At 34.9% G+C, this 15,542-nt stretch overlaps 1 protein-coding gene across 1 annotated transcript; it reads left to right on the top strand.

Annotated features, from left to right (window-relative positions):
- Positions 1-3,734: 3,734 nt before the first annotated feature.
- LOC130899428 (polygalacturonase-like) lies at positions 3,735-15,482 on the top strand. Its single transcript, XM_057809356.1, has 4 exons — positions 3,735-4,103; positions 8,455-8,666; positions 11,296-11,629; positions 15,154-15,482. Exons 1-4 carry the CDS (start codon positions 3,821-3,823, stop codon positions 15,417-15,419), a joined length of 1,095 nt encoding a protein of 364 aa, XP_057665339.1. The 5' UTR covers positions 3,735-3,820; the 3' UTR covers positions 15,420-15,482.
- Positions 15,483-15,542: the final 60 nt, after the last annotated feature.

Below are 15,542 nucleotides of genomic sequence, written 5' to 3'. Positions count from 1 at the left end.
TTGGGTATTTTTTTTTCGTCACCTTGCTAAATTTGTTGTACATAGTTAATTTTTCACTTTCCCGGTCTATATCTCCGTGGTTTTTCAACGAAACTGAATTTTTTTTTAATGCAAGCTATTTTTATGCACTTTCGATTTACGTAACAAAAAACAAAAAGTTATGAAAAAAAGACGTATTCGCACGAGAATTCATTTTGCAACTAAGGGGATTTCGAAAAAAAATTCCCTTGATTGCAAAATTCTATTTTTTTTTCTAAATAAACGTCGACTTCTTAGTTTTTTGTTATTGCTGTTAATTTATTTATATGGTCATAAGTCATGAACCATTAAACTTCCAATCTCCAGCTTTTGCACATGCCATTTTTCGATAGTTCAGAATATTTTAGCACAATTACAAAACTCAATGACAATAACTAAACTCCTTTATAATTGTTTATCTAGAAACAACAATAGTCATTGTCATTTTCATTTATCTCTTGAACTAATTAATATTTTTCAACGTGCAGCGTCTACTTTTGTAAGTATTTTAATGACAAAAAAAATGATTTAACTTTTTTAAGTAAAATCACCAGCAACGAAGCTATATGCAAAAATTGAGAAATTGCCTTAAAATTCGACACATATACGTGTTTTTGACAATGATAAAAAATTATTTCAGACCACGGATAAAGATATGTCTTTGTACACACTTTCCATCACCGAAATACAAAGTTTCACACATATCTTGGAAAACTAGAATGATGATTTTTAGGCTATCTCGCCTGGACTAATTATCTTCAGCAACTTTTCCAAAACCTAAAAGACACTTACGTGGTAAACGATTTTCTTCGGATAATGAAGTTATATGTACTTACATTGAATCTATGGTTTGCAAAAGTTGAGTAATCTTTCTCGCTTTTCGAATCTTTAGGACAGGAAGAGTCAAATCCTTAGACTTTGGAATCTCCAGAAAACGAGGGAATCTACCCGATCCTTTTCCACAAGGGAAAAACAATACTTATGAGCGGACTTATAATTCTTTTTCGCGCTAGATTCTAGTGGAACTACATCGCTAAGCCTTTGACAGACCTAAGAGTTAGTACTAAGGCGCGGACAATACGCTGCTCAGAAGCTATATACTATCGAATCATCAGTGTTTGTTTTTCTTTTTAAAAACTACGAAAAAAAACTATCGAGTCTCAGATTAGAGCAGAACTGCTTATTAACTGCTTCTGATCTGTATAGTCTAATCAGCTAAAAAGTCTACAAAGATAGAGTTATGAGTTTCTATAGATATTGTAGGTGCCCTGTCCAATGGGCCAATATACTTCATTAATCAGATAATGGCAAGACAAGGAGTCGAAGCATTGGATTCAACATAAGTTACAAAGCAATAACTGCAAATCCTCTAAAGGCATGAGTAGTCGATAAATTACTAACGAAGCCAGCCATCGCAGGATACAGTCTGTGAAAGAGATTTGTCTCTTATTCTGCTAACTGGACTAAGACATTAGAAGATTTATTGGTATGATCTTTGGACTCAACTTTGGAAAATAAGAGAAACGAGTGCTGGGAAATAATGAGTAGAGTCACTGATGGACATGATGGACAGGAAGTTTGACGAAACAATTAGAAGAATCTCTAGGAGGGTGCTCGGTCAAAAAAGACAGAGACAGAGCATAAGAAAGACGAAGAAGAAAGCAAAATGTGAAACAGCAACTGATATAAACTACTTACAACAAATTGCAGAAGAAATATTATTAAAACAGATATTAGAAGCTAGAATATTGAAGAAGTTCAGAGGAAAGGCCAAGAAGAGCAAGGTTGAAGAATGTGAGCTGACAGCAAAGAAACTTTGAGAATGCTTATCAAGTACAGAAGTGAGTGAGAGAGAGGTTATGAGGAATATTAACAAACTGGACTTTGCAAAAGAATCCACACTTATAAAGATACGGGGTAGAAGAATTAAGTAAGTGAAAAAATTTATTAGTTATTACATAAATGCATTCCACCATTTTTTGATCGACCTCTGCTCCGTGTTCAAATTGAAATTTACCCCTTGCTATTTTTACCAGTCTATCGTCTGTCATTCGACTTGGTTCCATTGTTTTTTACTGTTTTATACCCATTCGTCAATGTCAGTTGTTTTCGCTTTGTTCTCAGTCTAGTAGTGTTTATCACAAGTCTTGACAATTTCCATTTTCGGGGTCTCCAAGAGCTCTTTCGTTTTTGATGTTTCTGGTCTTGTTGTTGATTTATAGGTCTTATTGTCGCTTTTTGAATTCTTGTCATTGTTTCTTGTGTTAGGTGTTTGTTCCACCATATTACGTTCTGCAGATATTTCGCGACCTTATTTGCTTCAACTACTTGTTCTCTTACCTTGTCTTCTATGTATCTATAACTGGTTATGTGAACTACCAAACAAGCCATAACAGTCGAAAAGGTGTGCTCTAGGTTAGTGCTGGAGTTCAAGAAAATACTACAAAATCTGATAACTAATGTGTGTGATTACAAGCCAAAGTACCTCATCGACTTCTCAAAGGGAATTGGACTTTGGTAACGTGATGAGGGGCACGACCGGCCTATCTGAAGGCGTATATGCTTAACGACCCCTTAGGCGCCCACAACGTAACTATGACCTATGAACTGGTTGTATCAATTCCAAGGTACTTGTATTTCATTCTCTCATATATTATTTGACATTCTATTTCTAATTTGCATCTACTGGTTTCCTGTGAGATTAAAGGTATTTAATAATATTTCAAGATCATCATCATTTTCGGCACATATTATGACGTATCAGCCTAGCACAGGATCTTGGTTTCTCTGTCACTCCTTTGCCTAGCCGCACCTTTGGTTTTTATTTGTTTACCACTGGTGCTAACCTGAGTATATGTTTTCGATGGTCTTGATTATATTGATAAGTTTCTATTGTATTATAGGTGAATAACATCTTCCACTATAATACAGTCAAAGGCTTTTTTTGAGGTCAATGAAGCAAAGAAATGCTAGTTTTTGTTATTATATGGATTTCTCAACCAGTTTTTGTTGGATGAATATGCAGAATATTCCTGATCTGAATCCTTGCTGCTCATCTTCTAATTTTTGTGTTTGAGTTACTATCGTTGGTGATAATTTTTGTAACATATTTCAATTTTATACCTAACAAATTCATCCCTCTGTAATTAAACATGAGTATAATTGTTAAAGTTCGTCATCTGTCTGGTATTTCATAATGTAGGAGGATTTTTTTGATAAGATTTGTAATTTCTTGTGTGAGATGATGGCCACCGTACTTTAGTAGCTCATCATGAACTTCATCCTGATTTGAAGAGTTTCTGTTTATTAAGGTCTTCAGGGTCGGACTTTTTGAATGGTTGTCTCCACGTTATTCCTTATGTGTGGTATGTTGGCTTCCTTAGTATCACCTTCTCCTTCAAATAGCTCTGTTTGGTAGTCTATCCACTTGTCTTCTGATATTTGACTTGATTCTCAAAGCTTAAGCTTCTGGTGTTTGTAGCAGCCTATATGCTAAGAAAGTTTCTCGTTTTTGCGTATATTTGTATTCAACTTCTACAACTATATATGTGCCTATCGCCTTCTTACTATTTATTAGTTATAATATATGGTTTTTGTAACCATAACTGTATGATTTAATTAATGACCTACCTTTTCTATATTATATCTCAAGTATTTACTGATGTTCAGTCTCGCAATTACGCAAATAAAATAATTTGATATTGATACGTTATCAAGAATAATTACGCAATCACTTTAAACAATCATTTAAATACGTATTACCTCATTGAGTGTATATTTGAAAAAAGAATCTTCTATCAAAATGTTGTTTTTTCTATTATTCAATATAATATTTGCAATAATTTCAGCTACGGCTGGCAATGATTGTGAAATAGAAAACTTCGATCAAGTAGAATCGATAGTGAAGAGTTGTACAGATATAACAATAAAGAATCTGGTTGTACCTGCTGGAATAACCCTTGAACTTGATTTAAAAGAAGGTACCACTCTTACTTTTACGGGTGTGACAACTTTCGAACATACTCCTTGGTCAGGACCACTTATTAGATTAAGAGGAAGTAAAATTACTGTCCAAGGAACTCCAGGTAAGTCGACTTGAATATATATATCATGAATAACCAGGTGCTTACGTCAATAATTTAGCGAAAAGAGAAATGTAAAAGTGAGGATATGATTTTCTTGAAAGAAGAAATGGGGCGGATGATGCTCTTGACAGAATTCACCAATTTTATGGAAAATTGAAAAAACAACAGGAGTAATTCTTCATATTAAAGCCCTGTCCAGAGAAAACGAATTTACGCTATACTCTTATCTATATTATGCGATTATACGTTTTGCCTAGAAGAAAATTCCGAATGTACAATGTTCAATTAATAATTGATGGAAATTAATTTTCTTTAATGAAACCCAACTTGCTATTAGTCTACTTCGTAAAAAATAGTATTCCGTCTGAAAAATAACGGTCTCACTAAGTAGACGTTTCTTGGATTGTATCAAAAAATAACAATGTATAAGATTTTTCACTATTTGAACTAAGCTTTTAGATAACCAACTTATAACCGAGAGGCGCACCGCTGAGGCAGTAATTGTAGATTTCTTGAGGAATTACAAGGAAGCACTTTAGATGTACAAGGCAGTATAGGGAAGTGCGAGGCAGTATGGGGAAGTACAGTAGACTCTCGCTAATCCGGCAGATATCAGACTAGAGTGGTGCCAGATTAGTGAAAACTCCGGATTACTGGAAAATGTAATATTTTACAAAAAATATAGAAGAAGTCAAGTTTTATTTTTGAATTTTAAGAAAAAAGTACATATTACAGACAAAAGGGGTATAATGGTCTCTTTTAAAAAATGATGTTTTAAAAGTAATCGTCTTAGGCTCTGCCTGTTGTAAACAAAAAAGTAAACATACCAAGACTCACAGTTATATGGACTATTCCATTGGATTGAAGAAACTATCAATTTTCTTTTGCTTCTTGGCTTGAAACAACACTATAAGCACATTTCCTTGAAAGCTTTTTAAATAAAACAAGAATATTATTTACGGAAACATAATTTTCTTCTGCCCACTTTATGGAAGTAGCAAAGACACCCATTGCAGGATCATGCCTAACTAAATGAATAACAGACGCTTCATCTCGATTTTCCCCATCTTCTTCTTCTTCCCTACTCAACACATCTTCGATTATTACGCTGTCTATCATAAAGTGGCCGTTTTTTTCTTTCTCGCCGGCTAGTAATACGCTCTCTTAGCTCTATCAAATCACGTTTAATATTTTCCTCAGGTTCTTCAGTAGCAAGGAAAACTTGCTTTTCTACATCTTGAGCATCTTTTTTTCTATCTTTCTTTTATATGTATTGCTCTGACATATACAGCCATACGTTGCTACATGAACAAATAAGGACTTTTCGGGTAGTTTTTCCCAAGCGCTCGCAAGTGAAAAAACCACATCTTTCGAGATCGTTCATTTTAACAAATTCAGGACACTATCTTCCTTTGACAAAACCTTGTACAGCAAAGTATTTTTGTATTGCATTTTTACTACTTGGATGACATGCTTATCCATTGGTTGTAAAACAGGAGTTACGTTTGGGGGCAAGGACATCAGGGCCTTCTGTGGCAACTGAGGAAACTCAATGTATTTGCCAAAAGATTTAATTTTGTCACTGTTTTTTCATAAGTCGTGTATCGTAGCACGGCCGACTCCGTATTCATTTGCGAGGTTAATAATTTAATACACTACTAAACAGCAGCGTTCAAAATAACACTAAAACAATAGATCTTCGCGACACAAAATATCAGGCTTTTGGGCCGATCGGCAGTTGTTTGTTTATACTATTATTAAGTATCATGTTTCAATGTGATTACCCCACCTCGCCCGTCTGAGAGCGCCAGATTACTGGAGTGCCGGCAAGCGCAGTGCCGGATCAGAGAGGTTCTCCTGTATAGGGCAATATGGGAAATTACGAGGCAATACACAAAAGGTTACATATATTTTATCTTTATTTGGCGTACAAGTCTTGTATATAATTAATTGTTTCTAGTCAATTTTGCGGTTATCGATTTTTTTTATGTAAAAATCAAGAACAAGAGAGTGAACCCTTTTAAACTCAAGTAATTTGATAGGTGCTTGCCTCTGGAAATTGATCTTGAGCTTCTGTAGGTTGTAGTGCTCGGAAAAGAAGTGCCTTGATAGCAGATTCCACGGATTTGCATTTTTCCAAAGAAATGAGTCCCGATAAATTGAAGTTCTGGAGGTCTGCTGGCGTAATCGTAGCAGCTCTTGCACGAACTGCTCTTAGCGGGGTTATGCTCTAAGCTGTCCAATTTTATGATCAACCTTGCCTGATAGCGGATTTCACGGACTTGCACTTTTCCAAAGAAAGGATTCCCGATAAATTGAAGTTCTGGGGGTCTGCAAGCGTACTCGTCGAGCAGTTCTTGCAAAAACTGCTCTTTGCGGGGTTATACTCTAAGCTGTCCAATTTTATGATCAACTCTAGAGGCCAAGCTCTAAATGTACGAGCAATATTCCAAAGATGGACTAATCTGGGCTTTGTAGAGGATTGGAAGCTGTTGAGGGGTATATAGCTTTTTGGTCTTATTCTAGAATTTAGTGTATTAGTGCATTAGTGTTAGTGTAAGTAAAAAAATTTAATGAATATCAAATGATAAAGGAGAGGTATGTAAGTTTGAACAGTTAATAATAGATAATCCATAATGATTTCACAAGAGTGATAGCTTTGATAATCGTCAGATTAATTTTCCTATTTTTTGCCAAAGCCTTTATAGAGCACAACCTTTGTTGTGTGCCTAAAACCTTGACTATTCTATTTTAACGAAATAATTGAATTTCTTCTTGAAAAAAACAAATATGAGAAAGTTATTAGAAAGTTTAGCCTTTATTTGTACTAAGCTGGAGAAAACTTATTGTATGAGACGCTCCATTACAACATTTTGAACATATTGCCAAGTATTATTACTCTAGATATTTGAATAAAAGTGCTCAATGTGAGGAAGCCATTTTTTAGTTCGAAGGTCTTTCAAGCTTCTTGTCCATTTGCCAAAGTTTGTGTGAGTAGCAGAAGATGCAGCGTGCATAATAAACAGACAGAGCTGTAGGTTTTACTTTACTATTAGTAAATGGTTCACCAAGTCGAAAATCATATCCAGTCACATTGAAGTCTCAAATTAGGGAATACTTTCAATCTTCTAGAAAAGATAATTAAGTTCATGTACTCGTATTTATGATACAACCATTAGATGATGGAGTACCAACGACGTGAAGAATCAACTGCAGTTTATAAAAAAAACAGGTCTACAACCACAATATTGTTATTTTATTATTTAATTCTGATGGTGACATAGATATGACAGAACGAGATTTAAATTTTGAATTGTTTCAAACGCTTTTCAAAAATTGTTTCTATCTAAAAGATGCAGTGCAGTGTTTTGCCTATTGGAAATTTATTTGTATATCGGTCTCTCATCTTGAAGAGATTATTTGAAGATTTGAAAAGTATATAAAATAACTCATAACCTATTGACAAGATGTAAGGCCGTCGAAAAAATGTTTTCCAATAAAGTGATTTATTAAAGTCGGTGCCAGAAAGTGATGAAACTACCATATTTCTGAAAAAAATACGAGTTATATCGTTTCTTCTATTTGTAACCAATTATCAAAGATGAATGAGATAATCAGTTTAATGTAAAAAGGAAGTCTTTATATCTGACAATTGTTACCACTTTTTGTTAATGACCGGATTGATACTTATTCAAAATTTATTGAAGTGGGAGGCGAAAAAAAATAATCAACTCTTTGCTTACTTTACACGAGCATCAGGGAAGAGATCTCTATTTCAAAAGTACCATGATGCGTCAACGACACCCCTTATCCCTTTGTTTGAATCCTATGGATTATTCAAGTGCTGCTTTCTGTAGTACAACCTTCTAGTTGAATTCGGTAGGTCAAAACCAAACCAAAAAGTAATTTATCATATATTACTAGAGTGGGGTCTCTTTCCAGCAACCAATACATTTCGTACGTACCTTCGAACCTAGTGCTAGCCACATCTGTTCGTCATCTATTTTGATTGGTACATATTACTCCTTTTTGTGATATTGACATGTGCCGAGATATTTTGGTTCAAGATTGTTTTCCATTTTATTAATTGATATCTATAGGTTTATTGCTTCTTCTGACTGTCGCGTACAGAAAGAATAGCTGTGTCGTCAGTAAATGTGGCCACAGTATCGTTTTCTAATTGGGGGATATCACTATAAGATGGAAAGGACGGCGTTGATTCTTTATTAAGCATCGTTTTGCTTTATTCTAAGGACTCGTTCTTCTTTATACAACTTTGACAATTCTGCATATTGTTTAGGCAAGAATTTGTTCAGTTTATATTTGATCTCTCTTGATTTACTATTTTTAGGGTCTCTATTAAATGGACAAGGTGAACTTTACTGGGATCATATAGGTGATAAAGGACCAAAGAAACCACAATTTATGAAAATTGAAGCTTTTGATGGGTCTGTTATCAAAAATTTGAATATACTCAATTGTCCACACCATTGCATTTACATTGGAAGATCAGATGGGCTGACCATTAGTGGATGGGTCATAGATAACTCACTTGGGGATCAAGTAAGATTACTCAGTATATTTCTATTTTTTTAGCTGGCATAGTTAAATATTACCGATTATAGTTTTAAGTATATCAAGTTTTTTTAACGATACTAGGGTCAAAACCCACACAATTTATATAATACCAAACGATAAAGGCATCTTCCTTCTTAGTAACATTTTTGACCCAATATTTTTCCAAATATGAAGTCGTTGGTTTTGGAGATTAATTACATCTTTTTAATTTTGATTTCACATTTACCCATCTATACTAAGTAGTATAGTGGTAGTCTTAGAAAGAGAAATTCCTTGTTCTTTTCACATTTCCACAATGTATTTACCCCAAAATTTTTAACAGATAGCCAATGGTTTTTTTGACACGACTAATCAGAGAAAAGAGAATGATGTACTAATGCAACGGTTTTAGCTTTTCAACAGCTTGTATTTCACATCTTCGAAGTCAATGTGACTGATAAGATGCGTTGTTAATAACGATGACTGACTGTGATGGAATATTAGAAAAAAGCGATTCATTTGAACCAATTTCAAAATACATACCCAACCGTATTTGAAACTCTTTGTAGTCAAACTCTTCTTCATCATGCAATTTTATCAAAGAATATATTGTATCCCCTTTTCTTGCTGTGACATGGAGGACCTTCATTATTTACAATTGATCTATTAATCTTACCTCTCTTGAAAAATTCAGAATTTCAGATGGTTCTATCTATCAGAGATCCTCGTCTTCTATTCCATAGGCTCCCGGGTATAACACTCTGGAGTTGCTTATTCTCTCACGCTCTGAGAGAATGTGGATAGAAGTTTCGTCCTTTACCTAACAGAATCTTTAGGTATCCATTAAGGTGGCAGTTCCCCGACAAGACTCCTGTTAGCCTTCGAAGGTTCCTTTTGCATAAGTTGATACATTCTTCTCTGTATCCTAGTCTATCCTCGATCCCTGCAAATTATTCCAATATATGGTGTTACCCCCCATCTACTTTCATTTTCAGTGTTTTCTCTATTTTCTGTATCTGATACCTTAAAAGGGTTCAGGTTCTACGAAGAGTTTATTAACCCCTATTTTAGCGAGTCTCTCAGCTATTTTGTACACTCCAATGTGTTCCAGAATCCATTGGAGAGTGACTTAATTCTTCTTGTGTGTGTGGATAGAGGTGACAGATCTTTTCTTACATTGTGCCTAATGGATATGCATGATTCAAAGAACTATTCTTGCTTCCTTAATGAAATGTTTATTGTAGTATTTAAAGTAGCTCTATTTGTGCATGCCAGGAGGGATACGTTGTCGTAGCTACAAAATGGCGACTGAAGAATGCCCAATTTATGAAGGTGAATAGTTATTGGTGAATTTGGATAAGGCTGGAAATAGAGACTTTCTGATGTTTTGCTGAGGTTATTGCGAGCTTGTCAGAACCAGTTCAAATACTCTTCTAGCTTGCCTCATGATCTCCCTTCTCATTACTACCTATAAAGCCGCACTGTCATTTTATCCATATAATTCGTTTATTATTAATTTTGAATTGATACAGTGAGTTTTATATTTCTTCTTACCTAACTGATTTAGCTTGTCCAGGCATCCAGTGACCAGAGTGGATTCCATGATATTGGAACTCAGAGCTCTGATGGCTATCAAACAAGATGATGATCTCCTGTTTGCAATAATTCTTTCCTAGGTTGACTTGGATACATTTTCAATTGCAAATATTTCTACTTGAAAAATACTTGGTGTATCGCCTAGGTTTTAAGAGTGTTTGGTTTTGGGCCCTATTTCAGTTCTGTCTGCTGGTTTAGAGCTGACCTTGTACCATTTGGAGGGATTTCTTGTATGGTGCTTTGATCTCATTGCTATCTAGGTAAAGGCTTAACTTTTTTTATATCTATTTCATTCTAAGGCATATCCCAGATTTGATCATTTTTTGAATTCGGTTCATCTGTATTGACTCCTACTCTGAACATTTCGACTAAAGCTTCTTCTGCCACGGTTTCCAATACTATATGGAGAGATGAAATAAGACCTCTAGTGCAGGTGTTGGGATTGATTTTATGTCTTATACAAGCGTCTTTGTACTTTCGATAGATTGTTTCTCGTAGTGTTCAGACCCCAAGTTACTGCCTACGATGATTGATCTCACGATCGCTGTGTTGATCCACGGTGGATCTTTGAGTTACAACCCTAATTCTTTCCTGCAAAATTCCTACATATCACCATGTCTTTCGTGACTTTAGCGGTTATTTCCTTATCGTGTTTGTTACAGAAGTGTTTACTCTCTAGTGTGAGTCCCAGAGATTTCCCTTATCAATGGTATACTCGTCGAGCTTCATGGGCTTCGAATTGAGTTGTTGTGTGTGATTAGGTAGGTCTTGTTCGGGTTGATATTGAGTCCCAGCAATCGATATCACCTTCTTGTAAATTTATGTCCTCTTCGAACTATGCCACAAAGTATATTCTCAAGCATCGCCATTGAGTAAACATAACATAGAATGGAAGATAGAAAAGAGCAAATTTGGAATACTAAACGAGAGAAAAGAAATTTTAGTTGCGTTATTTCGTTTCCCATGATGAAGTGAGAATAGAAACTCGTATGAACTAATATCATTGATATTTTTTGGTTAACATTTGTTAATATTTCAGAATAACTTCACTGGACATAATACTGACGGTTTCGACGTTTCCGCAGCTACAAACTTAATCATAGAAAATACTTCAGTAATAAATCAAGACGATTGTGTGGCTATCAGGTATGGTTCCAACATCCTAGTAAGAAATATGTATTGCGCTGGAGGTCATGGTCTCAGTCTATCGGCAGGTTTTAACTATACATCTTACACAGAAAACACAGTCAAAAATGTGACAATCAGAGATTCGGTCATTGTTAGATCAGCAAATGGTATACACGTAAAAACGCATGCCGATGCGTATAAAGGTCTCATAGAAGATGTGACGTATGAAAATATTTATCTATCGGGTAAGTGCATAATGAGAAAGAGTTTATAAGTGGAAATTAAGGTCTTAAATATGTTAGAATCTCATTTTTCTGCCTCCAAACTACGTAGTCTAATTTTCTGGGCTATCTTGTCCTACTTCCCAAGTCAAGTACTACTCTCTCCAGGTACTTGAGCCTTTTGCTGATATCGCAGAGTACAAGCTCCGATATCTCTATGCTTTGTTTGCAGAATCTGCACTTGTCTTACACCATGCCTATCTTCTCTAGGTCTATGTCACCAACTAAATGTTGTTTCTGGACAGTTCCTTAGAGTTCTTAGTTGATGTGCTTATGAATCTTTTGAATAGTCTCAGGCCCGAAGTATTTCTTCAGTAAGACTCCATTTCATCTTTTAGCAATCCATTCAGATCTTTGTTGATGTGACGTCTCATGAGGCCAAATATGGGATTATTGTTTTTTTGTAACCAAGCTCTCTGCTTCCTCAATGCCTGGTATAATCCGGTGGCTTGCTAGCTTTATAACAGTACTATTTTTTGTTTCCTAGTGCCTTTAGACTTTTTTCTACTCCTAGGCTCGCTTGAGAGCCTTCGTGGGCTACAAGCCCGCTTGGCTATCGGAAAGAATATAAATGTACTGTTTAATCAAACTTTTCAAATACTTCTGAGTGAATATGTTTATTACTTGCAGCTTTACCTGAAATATAGTGAGTTATCCTAGTGGCTTGGAGGGTTTTCTTTTGGTCCTGAAATTCCTCAGCCAGCTTTTGCAGTAGATATATGCATTTCGAGATGGTGGAAGATCTTTAGACTAAAAATAGGATTCCTGTGTCTATCATGCTTAGCATTTGGTCCATTGATTTGTCATTGCTTTATAGAGTCTTGTACAAAATATTTTTTAGATATAGATGAGTGACTAAGAAGCCGAAATGATTAGAGATGAGTTAGGTATCAAGTCAAAGTGTTATCGCATCAATGCTGAGAGAACGATTGATCCGGTCAACTCTCGGATCGAAATCGTCACCCTTGTGGTCGTGAAAAAATGTAGGTAGAATAGAAACGGTCGAAGAATGGAATCTCACTGTGCAAAACGATCAAAAGGAATCCCACTGTGCAAAACGATCAAAAGGTATCCCACTGTGCAAAACGGTCGAAGAATGGAATCCCAGTTTTCAAAATGGCCATAAATTGGATAATTACAATAGAAAAAGTTTTTTTATGATGTACTCAAATTGAACCAATTTTGTGGAGCAAGAGTTTGAAGGAATAGAAAAGGATGCTTATTAGTACTATCAAGGAAATACCTGTGACGAAATTGAAAATAAAAATAATTCATTTCTTCTCAAGCAACAGAAATCATAAAAGTGGAATAAAAAAATTGGGAGCAAATGCCTATGGCGTATATAAGTCAATTTGGTTGTTCTATTACAATGAAACTGGTCAGCAACCATCTTCGTTTCCTCCTTTCCTTTATTTTTGAGTCATGATTATAATGCTCTACGTATAAAGCACGAATCACGCGTGAATGTGAAGCGCCAATTTTAAAAAGTGCTTGCGAAGATCAATATGCTGGTAGTGGACATCGCCATCTTCTGTGTTGTTTGATTTTCTTGGTATAGCAAGGGTGGTTATTTTTAGAAACTAAGTTCTTGACTATATTTGAGTAACCATAACGTCAAGAACATTCCCATATACTCAAATTTTGTGCATGGCAAAGGTACAATCGATTGTTCTCTGCTGTATTCAGTCAAACATCTTCTATCACATGAATCAATAACCCAACTACTGGAAGCCCAAAATTAAAGAGTTTTTATATGTTTTAAAAGGTTGATTCCACATTGTTATTAACTCATTGAAGGCGTTCTACACGGATGAGATCGACCACGCAACTGAGGTAACCTTGATCTGGTCGACCGTTACTCATTTCTCTTCATCATTCGTAGACTGAGTGAAGAAAAGAAACAAAGAATAAAAAGGATGTGGATGAAACTGTGGCTAAAGGATTGAATTGCTTTGTACCATATTACTTTTGTAATTTTCTTTTTAAGATCTACCATACTTATTTTTTTTATTTTAATCTTTTTATATATTCACTTTATTTGTCCCACAAGCATGGTAGAGCCTTATACAGGGATCAAAATTTGATGAGAATTTTACGCTCGCACGCTCCGTCAACAAACTCCATTGCACACGCAGTTTCGCGTCAGAAGGGATGCGCTCACTATCAAGATCATGTACAACCCAACCAAATATTGGTCGATCAACCGGTTTCTACATTGTACATTTTCACGTCAACCCGACGAAGGTCACCTCGATTGGGTGGTCGATCCTGACCGTGTAGAACGCTTTTTAGTGATCAACTGCAACTAAAGTCATGTCATTTCAGAATTTTCAAGGAATAAAAAAATTTCAGTTTTTAGAGATGATATGGTAAAGGTGAAAAAATGAACATGTGGTTTTCTTGACAATACTATGAGACCCATAGTGAAAGGGAGTTATTTCGGGTAGCCCTTTTTTATCAGTTACCTGCTTGACTTTATTGTGGAAAAATGGAATTTATTTTATTTCTAACAAAGCTTTTTTTTCATATTCGTGTAATTTTTGTTTAAAAAATTGAATTGAGGAAAATATTATGCTCAAATTTTGATACAGCTAAAGTTTCAGAAAAACTGAAAAACTTGATAAAAAGTCCTGCAGAAATAGGATCGTTATGTGGAAATAGAGTGAATTATAAAAAGCTACCTTTACAGAATATGAACATCTATTTTCTTGTGAAGTATGGGTAAAATTTATTATGATTTCTAATGAGAAATTAAATATGGTCTGATTAAATGACAATAATGTCGTTACATTTTTGATAAATTGTGTTCTAGGGCTCCAAAATCCGTGAATCAGCATTACAAAAAGAATCTTAAAACAAATGATCTAGTTCATATAGGAATCGATTTGATCGACTAATTCATACAAACATATAGGATTGGAATAAAGTAGAAAAAAAGTAATCAAAGGATTGCTTTTGCATAGGCGGTTAGGTTCTAACATAAACCTTTTGCAATTCCAGAGGGAATGTGTTCTGTACATTCTTAAGAATGATGGTCTTTAAACTCACCTAGCCTGTACAGGTAGAAATGAGCTTGGTTTGGATTGGCTAGATCACATAATTCTAAAAAGCGAATTTAAATATAAAATGTGTGTTTCAAGTTAGAATCTAACAATTTACTTATGTAAGAAATTCAATGTTTCACTCCACCCGAAATGTTTTTAAGGCTACCATTAACTATAAAATATAAATTGTTGACGTTTGGAGAGACGCTTTCTAAAACTAACTTCTTAACTATTTGATGTCATTATTCTAATATAAATCCTGAATTGCTTGGTAGAAATTACTCCTTAAATGATCAGAAGCAGCTTTAGTTCCTTGGGCGATGATCATTTATTCATTCAAAGCCATTTTGTAACAATATCAATTAAAAAACATGTTCTTAAAAAATTTTAAGCATCAATAGGACAAGAGCCATAGCTTTCACTCATATATACTTGTATTTCTAGGTATAACCAATTTCGGTGTAAACGTTCAACAAGATTATATCAATGGTAGTGCCAGTGGTGTTCCTAACAACAACATTCCAATTCACAATCTCAAATTGATAAATATACACGGAAATGTTCTAAGTACAGAAAGTAATAACGCCATGAAAGTATATATATTATGTGGAAATAAAGGTTGTGAAGGTTGGGAATGGTCAAATGTCAATATCACTGGCGGTGCTCGTTCCAGCGTTTGCAATTACATTCCAGCGGGATATGAATGCTAGAAAAAGATTATGCATTATCAGTTATATGAAAAAGAATGAGAAATAAAATTTTTCACAACTAAATTTTACTTGACTGTTATTGGTTAACATCTTCATCAGCTTTTGACCATGGATTATAACATA

This window comes from Diorhabda carinulata, chromosome 11 (genome assembly GCF_026250575.1).
Source record: "Diorhabda carinulata isolate Delta chromosome 11, icDioCari1.1, whole genome shotgun sequence".
NCBI lineage: Eukaryota > Metazoa > Arthropoda > Insecta > Coleoptera > Chrysomelidae > Diorhabda > Diorhabda carinulata.
The sequence above is the reverse complement of the archived record's forward strand: the minus strand, read 5'-3'. Positions and strand labels throughout refer to the sequence as shown.